The sequence below is a fragment of the Prionailurus bengalensis genome, chromosome A2 (assembly GCF_016509475.1).
Source record: "Prionailurus bengalensis isolate Pbe53 chromosome A2, Fcat_Pben_1.1_paternal_pri, whole genome shotgun sequence".
Classification (NCBI taxonomy): domain Eukaryota; kingdom Metazoa; phylum Chordata; class Mammalia; order Carnivora; family Felidae; genus Prionailurus; species Prionailurus bengalensis.
This window is the reverse complement of record NC_057348.1, coordinates 123,671,720-123,690,558: the sequence shown is the minus strand read 5'-3', so window position 1 is coordinate 123,690,558 and position 18,839 is coordinate 123,671,720. Positions and strand designations below refer to the sequence as shown.

At 34.4% G+C, this 18,839-nt stretch overlaps 1 protein-coding gene across 7 annotated transcripts in view; it reads right to left on the bottom strand.

Moving 5' to 3' along the window:
* Positions 1-18,839, bottom strand: part of BBS9 (Bardet-Biedl syndrome 9) — a 448,656-nt gene that overhangs the window by 226,471 nt on the left and 203,346 nt on the right. For all 7 annotated transcript variants that reach the window (XM_043589232.1, XM_043589229.1, XM_043589227.1 and 4 more), the window contains one exon: positions 13,333-13,473. In XM_043589232.1, the coding sequence (XP_043445167.1) occupies positions 13,333-13,473 (141 nt within the window). The remainder of the gene's footprint in view (positions 1-13,332; positions 13,474-18,839) is intronic.

Sequence of the window (18,839 nt, the reverse complement as noted above, 5' to 3'; positions counted from 1 at the left end):
CAACAGCAGAAAGGCTGAAAGGAGAAAAATGGAAGTTGAATATTGTATAATTCTTATACTATCTATGAGGCACTATAATATCACTTAAAGATAGATTGTGAAAAGTGACAGTTGTACATTGCATCAGGCATCCATGCATTTTTAATAAGGAAATTTTGTCCTGAAAGGAGCAAAAATCAATTCATGGAGCTCAAAAAAATCCTACTCATTTAATCTATAAAAAGAGATATTTATATAGAACATAAACAGAAATACAGGATATCTGCAATTAAAAATGTATGGAGGGGCTGATTAGGAAAAAGATATCCAAAAAGACTTTCTGGGGGAACAATAATAAAAAAAAGGTTGAGAAACACATCTATTAAGACACTGCTATAAACATTACTATTGTTCAAAGAAACTACTAAAGTAACAGTAGGTGTTACAGTAAATAATACAACAAAGGAGATAAAATCGAATCAAAAAATATACTCAATCCAGAGAATGCAAAAAAGACCAAACAAAAAAATGGAGCAAAGAATAAAGATCAAGATGGTAGATTTAAAACCAATAATAACAATAATCACATTAAAAGCAAATGGTCTAAACATCCCATTAAAAGATATTTTTGGGTTGCCTGGATGGCTCAGTAGGTTGAGCCTGACTCTTGGTTTCAGCTCAGGTCATGATTTCATTGTTCAGGGACCAAGCATCACTGTTAGCACAGAGCCGGCTTGAGATTGTCTCTCTCCCTCTCTCTCTCTCTGCCCCTCCCCAGCTCATGTTATTATGTGGGTGCTCTCTCATTCTCTCTCTCTCACTCTCTCTCTCTCAAAATAAATAAATAAACTTAAAAACAAGATACTTTCAGATGGGATTACAAGAGGCAAGACTCAATGCTATATACTACCTCTAAGATACCTACCTTAAACATTAAGATATAAACAAAAGTAAAATAAGAAAATATATAAACCCTTGTAACACTAGGCAAAAGAAAGTTGGGATACCTATATTAATTACCATTAAATAGATTTCAGATTAAAGAATATTAACAAGGATAAAGAACCATTTCATTATACTCAAGAGAATATAACAATCCTAAATTTTCATGCACCTAAAACAAAGCCTTAAAATAACTGAAACAAAAACTGAAAGATCTGCAAAAAGAGAAGCAAGTTACGGCTTAAGATTTCAACACCCTATTCTCAATAATTGACACAAGTAAACAGAAAATCAGTGAGAATACAGAAAATTAAAAACACTATGACAGGGGTGCCTGGTTGGCTCAGTTGGTTAAGTGTCTGACTTTGGCTCAGGCCATGATCTCATGGTTTGTGAGGTCAAGTCCTGCTTCAGGGTTCTTTGCTGTCTGCTCAGAGTGGGGAGCCTGCTTCAGATTCTGTGTCTCCCTCTCTCTCTCTGCCCCTCCCCAACTCGCACTCGCTCTCGCTTTCTCTCTCTCAAAAATAAACATTAACAAAATTTAAAAACACTATCATAAAACTAGCTTTAAGTAACATTTATGTAAAATCCCATCTTACAATGGAAGAAAATCCATTATTTCCAAATGCATGCAAAACATTTATAAAGACAGTTTATAAAAGCAGATTTTAAATAAGTCTCAATAAATTTAAAAGGATGCGAATCATACAAAGTGTGTTCCCCTACCACATTGAAATTGAGTTACAAGTCAATAACAAAAAAGATCTATGTAAACTCCACAAGTGTTTGGAAACTATAAACCATATTCTAAATAACACTAGGGTCAAAAAAAGAAATGAAAGGGGAAGTTTAAAAACGTTTTGAACTTTGAGGAGGGCACCTTTTGGGATGAGCACTGGGTGTTGTATGGAAACCAATTTGTCAATAAATTTCAGAAAAAAAAAAAAAAAAAACGTTTTGAACTGAATAAAAATGGAAACACAACACTTCATAATTCATAGGATGCAATTAAAGCAGTAGTAGAGGAAATTTTATGGCATTAACCAACTATATTTTAAAAAGTATACTCTCCTTATCTCTTAGCAAACTAAACCCAAAATAAGTGGAAGAAAGGAAAATCAGAGAAAACCAAAAAACAGAAAATGAAAAAAAAAACAATTAATAAAACCAAAAGCTGTTTTTTTTTGAAAAGACAGATAAAATAGATAAATTTCTAGTCAACAGATCAGGGGGGGGGAAAAGACACAATTTGCCAATACTATTAATGAGTGAGTTGTCATCACTACAGATTCTAGAGACATTAAAAGGATAACACAAATATTATGAGCATCCTTATGCCAATAAAGTCAACAATTCAGATACAATGGACCCATTTCTTGAAAGACATAAACTAACAATGTTCACTCAGTAAGAAATAGATAACCTGAATATTCTTATATCTTTTGAAGAAATTGAATTTGTAGTGTAAAAACTATCCCATAGGGAAAACTGTAGGTCCAGACAACTTCTCTGGTGAGAATTCTACCAAATATTTAAGCAAAAAATAATATCAAATCTATATATTCCTCAAAAAACTGAAAGGAAGAAAATATTTCCCAACTCATTTCCTAAACTCCATACTAATGGCACATAATTATATAGAAACAAAATTATAGATCAATAACCCTCATGAACACAGATGTAAAAATTCTAAAGGTTAGCAAATTGAATCCAATAGTAAATTGAAAGGATAATACATCATCATCAGTGTGATTTATGTCAAGAATTCACAATCTGGCTAACATCCAAAAATTAATCAATATATACACTTGTGAGCATAGCATAAGATATAGAGTTCTGGAATCACTAGCTTGTACACCTGAAACTAATGTAACATTATGTCAACTACACTTTTTTTAAAAACCCAAAAATAAAGTATCAATGTAATCAACCTGTAAATAGCCTAAAGAAAAAAAACGACATAAATATCTCAATTGATGTAGAAAAAGCATTGAAAAAAATCCAATATAAAACAAACTCTCAGGGGTGCCTTCGTGGCTCAGTTGGTTGAGCTATGACTCTTGATCTCGGCTTGGGTCATTTTCTCACAATTTGGAGGTTTAAGCCCCGCGTTGGGCTCTCCGCCAGCAGCATGGAGCCTGCTTGGAATTCTCTCTCTGCCCCTACACCACTCATTTTTTCTCTTCTCTCTATCTCTATCTCTCAAAATAAAGAAGTAAACTTTTAAAGAAATTTTAAAAAAAAATTGAAAGCAAACTCTCAGCAAACTTAGTATAGAAGAGAACTTCCTCAAATGGTACAGGACATCTACAGAATACCTACAGCTAAAACATACTTAATGGTGAAAGTCTGAACATCCACTCTTGCAGTGTCTATTCAACATCACCCCAGAGGTTCTGGCCAAGAACCAAACAGAATCTCTAGATTGGAAAAGGAGAAGTAAATGGTTTTCATCTACAGATGACATAATCCTTATAGAAAAAAATCTGAATAAATATACAAAAAGCTAGTAGAACCAGTAAGTAGTTTAACACCATTGCATGATACAAGCTCAATATACAAAAACCAATTGTATTTCTATGTACAGGCATACCTCACCGATTCTGTGGGTTTGGTTCCAGACCACTGTAATGAAGTGACTATTACAAACAAAGCATGTCAAATGAAGTTGTTGGTTTCCCAGTGCATATAAAAGTTACATTTACACTATACTGTAGGCTATTAATTGTTCAATAACATTATGTATAAAAATACAATGTACAGGGGCACCTGGGTGGCTCAGTCGGTTAAGCATCCGACTTCAGCTCAGGTCATGATCTCACGGTCTGTGGGTTCAAGCCCTGCGTCAGGCTCTGTGATGACAGCTCAGAGCATGTAGGCTGTTTCAGATTCTGACTCCCTCTCTCTCTGCCCCTCTCCTGTTCGTGCTCTGTCTCTCTCTCTCTCAAAAATGAATAAACATTAAAAAGATTTTTTTTTCTTAAATACAATGTACATACCTTAATTAAAAATAGTTTATTGCTGAGATGGAGGAGGAGGAGCCAAGATGGCGGAACAGCATGGAAGTTTTTTGTGTGTCTCACACCCATGAAATACAGCCAGACCAACACTAAACCATCCTACATACCTAGAAAACTGATCAGAGGATTAACACAACAATCTGGACAACCTGAACCACAGAATTCTGCAGAAGGAATTCACCCCAAAAGAAAGAGCACGAAGAAATGACAGCCAGGGATTTAACCAACACAGATACAGACAAGATGTCTGAACCAGAATTTAGAATCACAATAATAAGTATACTAGCTGGAGTTGAAAATAGATTAGAATCCCTTTCTGCAGAGATAAAAGAAGTAAAAAATAGCCAGAATGAAATTAAAAATGCTAGAACTAAGCTGCAATCACGGATGGATGCAGCAGCAGCAAGGATGGATGAGGCAAAACAGAGAATCAGCGATATAGAGGACAAACTTATAGAGAATAACAAAGCAGAAAAAAAGAGGGAGATAAAGGCAAAAGAGCATGATTTAAGAAATACAGAAATCAGTGACTCATTAAAAAGGAACAACATCAGAATCATAGGAGTCCCAGAAGAGGAAGAGAGAGAAATAGGGGTAGGAGGGTTATATGAGCAAATCATAGTGGAAAACTTTCCTAACCTGGGGAGAGACACAGACATCAAAATCCAGGAAGCAGAGAGGACCCCCATTAGATTCAACAAAAATGACCATCAACAAGGCATATCACAGTCAAATTCACAAAATACTCAGGCAAGGAGAGACTCATGAAAGAAGCAAGGGAAAAAAGTCCCTAACATACAAGGGAAGACAGATCAGGTTTGCAACAGACCTATCCACAGAAACTTGGCAGGCCAGAAAGGAGTGGCAGGATATATTCAGTGTGCTGAATCAGAAAAATATGCAGCCAAGAATTCTTTATCCAGCAAGGCTGTCATTCAAAATTGAAGGAGAGATAAAAAGTTTCCCAGACAAACAAAAATTAAAGGAGTTTGTGGGGCGCCTGGGTGGCACAGTCGGTTAAGCGTCAGACTTCAGCTCAGGTCACGATCTCGCGATCCGTGAGTTCGAGCCCCGTGTCGGGCTCTGGGCTGATGGCTCAGAGCCTGGAGCCTGCTTCCGATTCTGTGTCTCCCTCTCTCTCTGCCCCTCCCCCGCTCATGCTCTGTCTCTCTCTGTCTCAAAAATAAATAAAACGTTAAAAAAAAAAAATTTTTTTTTTTTTAAATTAAAGGAGTTTGTGACCACTAAACCAGCCCTGCAAGAAATTTTAAGGGGAACTCTGTGAGGGGAGAAAAGATGAAAAAATAGTTTCTTGCTAAGAAATGCTAACAATCATTTGAGTTCTTCAGCAAGTTGTGACTTTGCTGGTTGAGGGTCTCACCTCAGTGTTGATGGCTGCTGACTGATCAGGATGGAGGTTGCCGTAGGTTTGGATACCTGTGACAATTTCTTAAAATAAGACAACAATGAAATCTGTCACATCCTTTCACAAAAGATTTCTTTGTAGTGTGTGATGTTGCTTGACTGAATTTTACCCACAGTGGAACGTCTTTCACAATTGGAGTCAAACCTCTCAAACCCTCCCACTGCTTTATCAACTACATTTGTGTAATATTCTAATTCCTTTGCTTTCATTTCAACAATCTTCATAGCATCTTCACCAGAAGTAGATTCCATCTCAAGAAACCACTTTCTGGGTGCCTGGGGGGCTCAGTTAGTTGAGCGTCCAACTTCAGCTCAGGTCATGATCTCGTGGTTTGTGAGTTCAAGCCCCACGTTGGGCTCTGTGCTGACAGCTGAGAGCCTAGAGCCTGCTTCGGGTTCGGTGTTTCCCTCTCTCTCTCTGCCCCTCCCCTGACTCACACTCTGTCTCTCTCAAAAATAAATAAACATAAAAAATTTTAAAAAAACAAAACGCTTTCTTTACTCCTCAGTAAGAAGCACCTCCTTATTCCTTATAATCCCTTTTTCATGAGATTGCAGCAATTCAGTCCCATATTCAGGCTCCACTTCTAGTTCTCTTGCTTGTTTCCACCACATCTACAGTTACTGCCTCCACTGAAGTCTTGAACACTTCCAAATCATCCTGTTGATATTGACATCTTGACCTCTTCTCATGAATCATGAAGTCCTAGAATGGTGAATCCTTTGCTGAAGGTTTTCAATTTACTTTTCCCAGATCCATCAGAGAAATCACTCTTTATGGCAGCTACAGCCTTAAGAATTTTTTTAATAAGACTTGAAAGTTAAAATGATTCCTTGATCTATGGGCTGTAAAATGGATATTGTGTCAGCAGACATGCAGCAGTAAAGCTGTTTTGCTTTGTTATCATTCATGTGTTCACTAAAGCAGACTTTCAAGAGGTTTTCTGAGGCATACGCAACTTGGCTAACCAGTTGACACAAGAGGCCTAGCTTTTGGCCTATCTCTGCTTTTGTGACATGCAATCATCCCTAAGCTTAATCATTTCTAATTTTTGGTTTAAAGTAGAGATGTGTGACCCCTTCTTCCACTTGAACACTTAAAGGCCATTGGAGGATCATTAACTGGCCTAATTTCAGTATTTTCTTTGACTCAGGTAATAGATAGGACTGAGGAGAGAGAGAGAGAGAGAGAGAGAGAGAGAGAGCCAGAGAGAGAGAGACAAACAGAGGAATGGCCACTGGAGCAGTCAGAACACACACATTTATCAGTGAAGTTTGCCATGTTAAATAGGTATGGTTCATGACAACTCAAAACAATTACAATAGTGACATTGATCATAGATCATTATAACAAATATAATAATAATAAAAATTTTGAATTACCAAAACATGACACAGAGACATGAAGTGAACAAATACTATTAGAAAAATGGTGCCAATAGACTTGCTTGACCCACAAAATTTCAATTTGTAAAAAGCACACTATCTGCAAAGCACAATAAAACAAGGTATGCCTATAATAGAAAAGCACTATTTGAAATTGAAATGAAACAATATAATTTGCAATAGCATCAAAATATAGTAAATACTTGGGGACAAATCTGACAAAAGATTTGTAAGACCTGTACATTGAAAATGACAAATTCTGACTGAGAAAAATGAAACAAACCCTAAATAAATGACGGTCTCTACTTTCATCTTAAGAAACTAGGATAAGTAGAGCAAATTGTACCACATTCAGTATTGTTAAGATGTTGTTTCCCTCCAAATTGATCAACAGATTTAATGCAATCCCATTTCCAAACAAATCCCAGAAGGCATTTTTTTTTTAACTTGACAAACTGATTCTTACAATTCCTATCAAAATGCAAAGGATCTAAAATATCCAAGCAACTCTTTAAAAAAGAAGAATGAAGTTGGGGAAATTATAGTCTGACTTCTTAACATACATATTTACAGTAATTGAGACACTATGCTTTTGGTATATAGCAAAAGACAAACAGATCAATGGAATAAAATGAAGAGAGCAGAAATATATACATTTTTTCAAATGACTTCTATAGTCCTATGATACACAGATGATTTTCAACAAAGTTGCAAAGATGATCCAGTAAAAAAGGACATTCTTTTCAAAAGCAGTGCTGAACATTAGATGCTCATATACAAAAATAAGAATTTTATCCATATCTCATATCATACATAAATGTCAACTCAAAATGAAAAAGAGACCTAAATGTCAAATGTAAAACTAGAAAACTGATAGACAAAAACATAAAAGAAAAATTTTGTAAACTTGAGTTAGGCAAAGATTTCTTAGATATAACATTAAAATCACAAGTCATAAAGGAAAGAAATTTATACTCGGTTAAGCATCCGACTTCAGTTCAGGTCATGATCTCAAGGCTTTTGAGTTCAAGCCTCGCATCAGGCTCTCTGCTGACAATTCAGAGCCGGGAAACTGCTTTGGATTTTGTGTCTCCCTCTCTCTCTCTCCCTCTCTCTCTCTGCCCCTCCCCCACTCAGGCTGCCCCCCCCAAATAAATAAACAATAAAAAAAGAAAGAAATTTAAATTGGGCTTTATCAAAACTAAGAACTTCTCCTCTTCCAAAGACACTGTTACAATAATGAAAAGACATCTCACAGATTGGGAGAAAATATTTGCAATACATATAATCAGATAAATCACTGGGTAGGTAGATGAAAAAGAGCATATGCTAAATAATTTCCATCTTATCAAATTCCAGAAAATTTAAACTAATCTCTACTGACAGAAAGCAAACCAGTGGTTGCCTGGGAATGGGGGATACAGGGTACGAAGGAGTACAAGGGAACTTTTGGGGGTGATGGATATGTTTAGCATTGTAATTGTGGAGATGGTTTCACAGGCATATACAAACATCAAAACTCACCAAACTGTATACTTCAAACATTTGTACATAAGTTATATTCCAATAAAGTTATTTTTAAAAAGCAAAAAATGTAACCAAGAGCTGTGTTTGAGAATTACAGAATGTATTAAAATGTATCAGAAGAAAATAACAGATAAAGGGTTGGTATCTAAAATCTATAAATAAAATAAAATAAAATAAAATAAAATAAAATAAAATAAAATAAAATAAAATAAAATAAAATCTATAAAGAACATACCAAACTCAACACCCAAAACGTAAATAATCCAGTGAAGAAATGAGCAGAAGACATGAATAGACACTTTTCCAAAGAAGACATCCAGATGGCTAACAGACACATGAAAAGATGTTCAACACCACTCATCGTCAGGGAAATAAAAAACAAAAGCACACTGAGATACCGCCTCACACCTGTCAGAGTGGCTAAAATTAACAACTCAGAAAACAAGATATTTGCAAGGATGTGGAGAAAAGTGAACCCTCTTGCACTGTTGGTGGGAATCCAACTGCTGAGGCCACTCTGGAAAACAGTGTGGAGATTCCTCAAAAACTTAAAAATAGAATTATCCTGCAACCCAGCAATAACACTACCAGGAATTAATACAAAGGATACAGGAGTGCTTATTTGCAGGGTCACATATACCCAATGTTTATAGCAGCACTATCGACAATAGCCTAATTATGGAAAGAGCCCAAATGTCCATCAACTGATGAATGGATAAAGAAGATGTGGTTTATATATACACAATGGAATACTCCTCGGCAATGAAAAAGAATGAAATCTTGCCATTTGCAACAATGTGGATGGAACTGGAGGGTATTATGCTAGGTGAAATAAGTCAGTCAGAGAAGATATCATATGTTTTCACTCATACGTAGAATTTGAGAAACTTAACAGAAGACCGTGGGGAAAGCCAAGGGAAAAATAAGTTACAAACAGAGAGGGAGGCAAACTATAAGAGATTCTTAAATACAAAGAACAAACTGAGGATTGACTGGGGAGAGGACTGGAGGTAGGAGGGGAGGGAAGGTGGGGGGCTGGGCAGGGAAAATGGATGATAGGCATTGAGGAAGGCAATTGTTGGCATGAGCACTGGGTGTTGTATGTGAGTGATGAATCACAGGAATCTACTCCTGAAGCCCAAACTACACTGTATACACTGTATATTAGCTAACTTGGCAATAAATTATCAAAAAAATAAAAATAAAAAAGCAAAAAATACACCTAGAGCTGTGTTTGAGAATTAAAGAATGTATTAAAATGTACCAGAAGAAAATATAAGTAAATGTTTTATACTCTTAAAACAGAGGCCATTCTAAGCACGAAAACAAACTTGAAACTATAAAGAAAGCAATTAATAAAATTAAATCTTAAATTTTACTATGTAAAAATATAAACCTTATATGTTAAAAAAGAATGTAAGCAGTTAATAAAAATTATAAAATGTCTATGCTAATAATTTAGAAATGTAAATTTTTTAAAAAGATGTCATTTTTCACCTATGTCAAAAATTTCCAAAATCTAGCTGCTACCCTTAGTATGAACCCTGATGTTGGGCACATAACCTGATAAAATTATTCTGGAAGGAAGGCTGGCATTTAAATAAAGTTTTCAAATGTGCATGCTCTTTAACTCAGTCATTTGTCTTCAAGCAGTTTCTCTGAAAAGAAACAGAGAAGTCCAAAAAAAAAAGAAAAGAAAAAAGAACTATATATATGGTACCTCCAAAAAAGGGAATATTATGTAATCATTAAAATATAAATTTATTTACAAGACTGGGACGCCTGGGTGGCTCAGTCAGTTTGGCATCCGACTTTGGTTCACGGTTCATGGTTCGAGCCCCACTTTGGGCTCTGTGCTGACAGCTCAGAGCCTGGAGCCTGCTTCCGATTCTGTGTCTCCCTCTCTGCCCCTCCCCCACTCGTGCTCTGTCTCACTCTCTCTCTCTCAAAAGTAAACATTAATAAATAAATAAATAAATAAATAAATAAATAAATAAATAAATTTATTGACAAGATAGCCATATATTCGACTAGCAAAAAGACTGTTACAATGGCATGCTATTTGTTATAACATTAAAGTAAAATTTTTGTGTAAAATTACTAGTATTATGGCATACCTTGAATGTCACCTAATTTAACATCTATTTCCTCCCTTCCCTCCATCCATCTATATTAGTTTTCAGTCTCCTTTACAGCTAGAAGAGGCTATGTGATGCTATTACGGCTATTGAAACTTAAATAGAAATTTCCTAAGAACATTACAGAAACATACCTTTCTAATAAAAGTTACAGTTGTTGCTATAGCTATCTCTTTTCCCCTACCTCCTGCCTTGTAGTCAGTTATGATGACTGAATCTGAAATAGCTTATTGCCCTGGAACAAGCCAACACACTAGAAACGGCACAATGCAAAGAAAGAAAAAAGCTGGGTCTCTGATAACATTCATAAAACCACTACACCAGCTTCCACTGCCCATTTCTGGACCTCAATTTTTATATGAGAAAATGTATGTATATGTGTATGTATGTGTATCTTTAGTGCTTAAATAACATTTAGCCAAAAGCACCCAGATAGTTATTTATATATACACATACAAATACACAGCCATTAAGTATATTAAAGCTTTTTATAATTACAATATTCTCTAAAGGTATGGATTTGGGGTACTACTAGATACCTCCATTCAAGTACTGTTGATAAGGTTAACTGATAGGGCCCTTTAGTTAGTCAGTTTGACATTATACTTCAAAAGTTTTAAAAATATTCTTATCCTTTGATTCTATAATTCCACATTTAGATATTCGCCAAAGAAATAATAATAAATTTGGAGAAGTACTGCTACAATTTATTTATAATATTAATAAACTGAAAACAACATACATATCAAAAATACAATGCTGGCCAAATGATTTTATAGTATGAATTTATGATAGAATACTATGGCATCCTTATAATCATGTAATAAAAATATGTAATTTTGTAGAAAAATACTTCACAGCAGTATGCAAAGTGAAATCCTTTGAGGGTAATTAAATACTTAGGAAAGATATTTTTATAAAGATTAGGGAAATATAATGAAAAATAAGTAGACAATGATGGATAACAGAATTACCAATAACTTCTGTTTTCTTCTTTTTAGTTGTCCATTTCTAAATTTCACATTTTTTTGTAATCAGAAAAATTAAAGTTATTTTAAATATACCTATATTTGTTCAAAACAAAGAAGTGAAATAAACAAATAGGAAGACATGTAGACTAAAGCTAGTTTTATTTCTTCTCTGAAGCTCATTAATTTTGTTTACTTCAGTTAAAAAAACAAATTCGCAATTATAACTTTATCTGACATCAACATATAAAAGTCTTATATACCAAGGGTGAAAAGCACTCTCAAGAAGTAAAAAGTGAAAAAGTACCAAGAGTACTTATTTTAAATAATTACAGGATTTCATCATGTCCAATATGAACACACATCCAAGAACTCCAAAACAGAACATGCTACATCAAATACATTGGATCTTGGGCGAAATTTTTAAGCTTGCCATTGAATCCCATTTCTAAAGTGACTAAGAAGCAAATATATGCTGATAAGCCTAAGATAACCTGTGACAAAAAAACAATTGAGCCCCAAATCAGAAGGAAAATGGATGAGCTTATCTAAGCTTTCCTTAGTTCTTCTTGTCTAATTCATATCTTACAGAGATTGCCTCTCTGGTTAAAAGCATCCACTTTTATTTAATCTCTGTGAGTTTTTAGCCATCTAGAGAAAATATCACTTACTCAGAAGCCAGGGTCTTAAACATTTTTCAAATTAAGTATGCAACACGTAATTTCCAACTATATTCCCAGGGCAGTATAGGAGACTCAAGGAACTAATACATTCGTATTAGGTGTTGTAAGCATAGTGACTCTTTCTGTCTTTTTCTATAACCCAAATATATTATAGGAAAATTGACTAAAGAAAGAGAAATGAAGGGAAAGGAGAAAGAAACCGAATAGTTCACAACTATTTGCTAACATGGTGTCATATATATATATAAATATACAAATATGTATATAAATATATATATGTAAACACACACCCAAACTCAATTCAAACTGAATAACAGATTAATTGTAATAAAAAGTATTTAATTTTGGAGATTTTTCACTGATTAAATATAAATAAAGCTTTTTAAACACTTCAAATTAATGAAAAATAAATTGTAAGCGCTTTAAGTAGTTAATAACGCAAAAGTTGACTTACCATAAATTTCTAAACCTTGTGGAAAATACTCTTTGTATTCTAAATCCTATCCACTAATGCAAAGGTGAGGATGCATATTGTACTCAACAGTGCCAATCTTTAATGAGGGATTTTAAAACGTTGATTTAATTCCCAGAATTTTTTTTTTAATTCCACCCCATTACCAGGAAAGCTAATAGATGCTACATCTTAGAAACTCTGGTTACTAAAGATATTTTACCCAATCAACACCTCTCTCTTTTCTAAGCTATTCAGAAAGAAATATTGACACCTGGAGAAAGTCACACCTTCACAAATTACCCCAAATTCACTGTGATATTCAAGCTTTATATATGAAGCCCTTTCTAAAGGATCAGAGCCAGAGAATGAACAGTCGCCCCCTCCAGCTGCTAGAGAAACCAAAACCACAAAGAGCATCTACTTATGGGATTACTTTTGGGGCATAAGAATATAGTTTTAAAACGTACATAGCCAAAAACCTACAATAAAGATGAATAATAAATATTTACATTCCAAGCCAAAAAATTCCACAGTCTAAAAAGAAATATTTGATGTTTTCATTTCTGAATACTGAAAGCAAAATAATGATTATAATAATTTTAATCAAACTTAAAAGGTACACCTTATTACCTTGTTGATATAAGCTATTTGCCTTTGAACAGGCAAACGAGAGAAAAAGCCTTGAGGCATTTTTATATTCTGACTTAACAATTATCTGATAATTACCCCATCATTACCTGTTCATGAAGGATTCCATTCTGAATTCTTAACATTTCTGGTGGTACAGGCATGTTACTTCAAAAGTCCTACCTGGAAAGAGACTGAGAAGACTGACTGGAGATTTGTTGGTATCAATAGTTAGTTTGTGGCTTGCAGTTTTTGAAGGCTGTCCTGGGAGACAGATTAGTTTCAGGGGAAGTCTAAATTTACATTGGATAACCCGAGGAATGCCTGAAATAAAAAGAGAGAAATGTAGATTCATACATTTGACAGATAACTTGACCAAAAAAATTTGTATTACTAACAGTTTGAGTAGAAATATGTATCTTAGTTTAAAATTTTGTTGCCTGTCCACTTTGTTTAGCATAACTGAAAAAACTGCAGTTTTATCATAATACATATTTTCATATTATTGTCAAGAAGTTCAGTAAAAATAAAATCCTAAAAAAGAGCATAGGCATGAAGTCTGTTTTTAATAACATATTTTAAAAATCATCACAGTTGAACACCATATGTATAGCTTTATATTCAATTACTTAACTGTTTTTAAACTAAGAACATCAAAGCTCTAGCCTCAATCCAAGACTATCAGCTGAAGTGAGCAAATATGTATGTGAAATTTGTATCAGGAAGAGTTATACGACGTTATCTAATACTTTCTCTACCACCAAAAGTTTTTAATCTTTAGTTTTTTTAACTTACTGAACATTCAAATTAAAATCTACAATAAATTATAAGTATGAAAGTAGAATTTGCTCTACTGAAGTTCTACTGAAGTTCATGTCATTTTACACATTCATATTAAGAATATTACTTTCATATGAATTGAATTTTTCTCAATCCATTTAACTTCACATATCGCTGTTAAGTAACATTTTAAAAGTTTAAGTTTATTTAATTATTTTAAAAAAGAGAGAGGGAGGGAGGGAGGGAAGGAGAGAGAGAATCCCAAGCAGGCTCCACACTGCCATCACAAAGTCCAACAAAGGGCTCGATCCCACAAACTGTGAGATCATGACCTGAGCATAGATCAAGAGTCAGACGCTTAACTGACTGAGCCACTCAGACGCCCCCATTTTTAAAGTATTACATGGTCAATCAACTGAATTTTTTTATATTTACAGGCATAATGAAATAGCTAACTGAATAAATAAGAATGAAGACGTTTATATCAGAATTAAAAGTTTTTAAGATCATTCAATATTTTTACAGAGAATAAAACTGAAAACAAAGCAAGTTAGGCTATCTACTTATAAATCTAGAAAAGCAATTCAACAACTTTAATTTTTTCTCCTTTTATTCTAGGATTCTACCTTTGATTGGATAAGATAAAAGGGAATATACAGAAACCTCTAAGATATTGCTGTAAAGAAGTGAAAAACTTAAAATGTTCTACTCTACTTGATGTATCAACACACTTATTCCTTTATTTCTTCATTGTGGTGTCAGTGAGCAGCTTAAAAGTACAAAAAGCAGAAGGAGATAAAATTTGGGGACATGATCCCAAAGCAGGAATCCTAGAATTAGCAATATATTCTGTTAATGCCAAATGGAGCTGTGGGGCTTACCCAACATCCAAGCTGGGAGACACTTTCCAGCACTACTTATTTAATACGATAGTAACAGATCATCAACAATGGCAGGCATATTGATATATGAGGTCAATTAAATACTTTTTCAGAGCATATAAAGCATATTTGTGATTCTCTTCAACATAAGCAATCATCCATTAAATTTTACATAGCTCATTTTTTGCTCATAACCAACAAATGTTAAATTCACTTCTCCTGGTCCTAGATGCAAATTATAACTAGTGTCACTTCAGAAAAGTCCCAAGGCATTATTTTCTGACATTCTGTGAGGTTTTAGAGGCATGTGTATTTGTACTTTACAACGATGAAATGTTTTCACTCAAAATATTATGGTAACATGATCTAAGCTACTGCTCAAACCACAACTATCAATATCACCATAAAAAATATTGCAAAGCATTATTTTTTCCAACTTCATATATTCCATATATCCCCAAGTTATGGAAATATACCTACTAATGTTTCCTCTACAATATATAATTTACAGCCTCAATTAATAGACGCAGCCTGCAAAGAACAAGGAAACGAAAACTTGTTTCCATTTCCTTCATTTTTAATGAATACAGTAATGGAAAAAAGTCCTTCCTCTTTTGATAATTCTGCACATGCATGAAGAGAAGCTACTTTCTATATACTTTCAACCAAAGTCTGAGTTAACTGTTCAAACAAAATTTGGCTGTAAATGTTCTTCCAAAACTATCCTGCTAAAACTGTGGCTCTCCTTCACTTGGATCAGATACGTACTTGAATTTGCTTGAATTTGTAGCAAAAAATAAAATAAAATAAAATAAAATAAATCACGATCAACATCACTGGCCTTATGCTACTGAGTCTATATATTTAAAGATTATTACCCTAAATCTCCAAAAACCCAGAGCTAAAGAAACCGGGGGTATATATATATGTTTTCAGAAATTGAAACAAATGGATTGCAAGCACTAATGAACCCAAGAAGGGAAATACATTATAACTCAATTCACAGTTCTTTTAGGTCAGTTAATGACAACATCACACACTAGGGCAATGGTCTGCAGTTGCTAAGATTTGTAGAAACCCTCCAGAATTTCTTTTCTCTCCAGGAATTGTAAACCTGTTTCATAGGACATTTGGAAAACATTATTTTGAAAAATGATGACACTCATACTTAATAAAATGATTATGGCTATTTTTTAAATGCTGGCAGCCTGAAAAGTTTTACCACTGGGGAGAAAAAAGAGTATGAAATCCTTTAGAAACCAATTTAAAGAAACCACATCTTTCAAGAGAAAAATTACAATGCCAGTATTTTACATTACTTCCCATCAAATTAAAACCCTAGACTTTTAAAATAGAACCTCCAGTATTTAGACACGGGGTTTATAAGAGGCACATTTCAATTGAGATTTACATTTTCTTGAGAAACCTGAAATGTAAATTTGGATACCAATTTACTCTTCAGGCTGTGAGTGCACCTAAGAACCTGAAGCCAGAAACACATAGAGGTATGTGTGAATGCATGCATCTATGTACCTATAATAAGGAAGGAAAGAATTACCTGTATTTAAAGACTTTTCAAATTTGCTAGTAGAATGGCTTTCAGCTTAGTTGAAAGAGTCTAACTGGTCCTAAATTTGCCTACCATCACTGATACTTTCTCTATGTAATTGGCAAAACAGTCTCTGAATTGGGCTTATTCAACTCTCTGAGTGTTATGCTGAGAGAAAAGAAAAATTTGGTCATTTATAATACTCAAATATTGGCCTACTCTTTCATCAGACTGACTTTGTTCTGCAGTTTTTTACCAAATATAATCACCTCTCCTTCAGACACTTCCCTTTCTAGCCTAAGAGAGGAAATGGATAGTTGCAACTACTCTGGTGCAATTAATCACAAAATTATTTAACACTTGGAGAGAAAATTCACATCAAAACCACTCTTGACAGAACAATTTCTCCAGAAGAGAATTCTAATTACACCTGGCACACGAGAAGCCCGGTATCACTGTCAAGAGGGAAGCCAAAATGTGCTTTGGAAAAAAAAAAAAAAAAAAAAAGGAAAAACAGCATATATATCAGAGTAGAATAACTATATATATCACACATCTATATAATGCCTTCAGAACTCTTTCCAGGGCCTGCTAGAGTCATTTCATATTGAAAACAACGAACTCCAAAGCAGTAGCAATGTCTGGAAGCCAGAACTTCCTTGATCCCTTCCTGTTATGTCTGGCTACGTACTGTGCCCCATCTGCAGTCATGTTTTACACTGCCCATGTCATGTAACTTTAATGCAGACATAATGGAGACTAACTCTTATGGGACAACATAAAACCTCGTTTGCTTCTCTTTTTCCACATGTAAAGGCAGGACTGCTTATCTGCAAAGAGCATGAACAGATCAGGCCAATAAAATGGACCAGTCTTTGAAATTTGAAGCCTTGTGTGTAAGTTAAGATCTAAGTGGCAACATATTATTCAATCTTACCAACCAGGTGAAGCTGGATATTTCAATCTCCTAAAGTTTCATTATAATTTACAAATATTTCATAAGAAATTATTAGCTTTGTATTGAAATACTAAAATTTCCATGTATTATAATTTTTTTCTCATATTTTGGGCTGAATTTACAGTAAGAGGGAGTAAATTCCTTTCAAAAATAACCGTTACTAATATTTTTTAAATTTAAAATAAATCATTTAAATCATAATATGGTATTTTACAAAAGTTAGTATAAAATCTCACCAGCTAGATACAATCTTGCCAAGTAAAATGTAAATATTCATTATGAATGATGAGTTATTTTAATAACCCAAATTCTAATTTAACAAGCATATTTCATGTTATTAAGCTAAACATTTATTTCTAGTAAAGTATTTCTCATATAAATATATTTTCACCTCCCAGATACAATGCAACTCAGGTTGTTGGCATCCCCAAAACTGTATGAGTAAATAACTGCCATTATATTTTAAGTATTTTATGTATTTATTACTAATTAATATTGTTATCTAATATTTATCTTAAAATATCTAATAAACTGAGATAAACCACTAAGATAATCAAAGTAGAATATACTTTGAGAGTACCTGTCATCTACCATGATATTGCACAATTCAAAGATAAGTACTTGAACTCTGCTCTCAAAGAACCCAAAGTCTTAGGCAAACCCAAGGAACAAACTTAATGAAATTCCTATTATGATAGGTATTACAGCAGACTCATAAATAAAGGATTTGGGGAAAACAAAATAGGTAACAATCAACATTGACCCAGGCAAGTTTAAGGGGTCATACCTTAATGACATTGCCCCACAAATTCTAAACAAGGTAAGAAATAGGCCCATGGTGGGGTGCCTGGGTGGCTCAGTTGGTTAAGCATCTGACTTCGGCTCAGGTCAAGATCTCGCGGTTCGTGAGTTCAAGCTTGGCATCCAGCTCTGTATTAACAGCTCAGAGCCTGGAGCCTGCTTCAGATTCTGTGTCTCCCTCTCTCTCTGCCCTCCGCCCACTCATGTTTTGTCTCTCTCTCTCTCTCAAGAATAAACATTAAAGAAATTTTTAATGAAGGAAAGAAGGAAGGAAGGAAGGAAGGAAGGAAGGAAGGAAGGAAGGAAGGAAGGAAGGAAAGGGCCCACAGGGGTACTTGGTGGCTCAGTCAGTTAAGTGTCCCCACTCTTGATTTCACCTCAAGTGATGATGTCAGGATTCTGAGACTGAGCCCCATGTCAGGCTCTGCACTGAGCATGGAGTCTGCTTAAGATTTTCTCTCTCCCTCTATCCCTACCCTGGTTCACATACTCTCTCTCTGAAAGAAAGAGAAGAGAAGAGAAGAGAAGAGAAGAGAAGAGAAGAGAAGAGAAGAGAAGAGAAGAGAAGAAAACAGCAAAGCAAAGAACAGAAAAGAGAAACAAAAAGAAAAGAAGAGAAATGAAGAGTAAGGAAGGAAGGGGCCCACAGAATAAGTATGGTGTTCTGATGTTCTGATCACAAAGACCAGTGGATCTATTTGGGCATAGAGAAAACTGAACA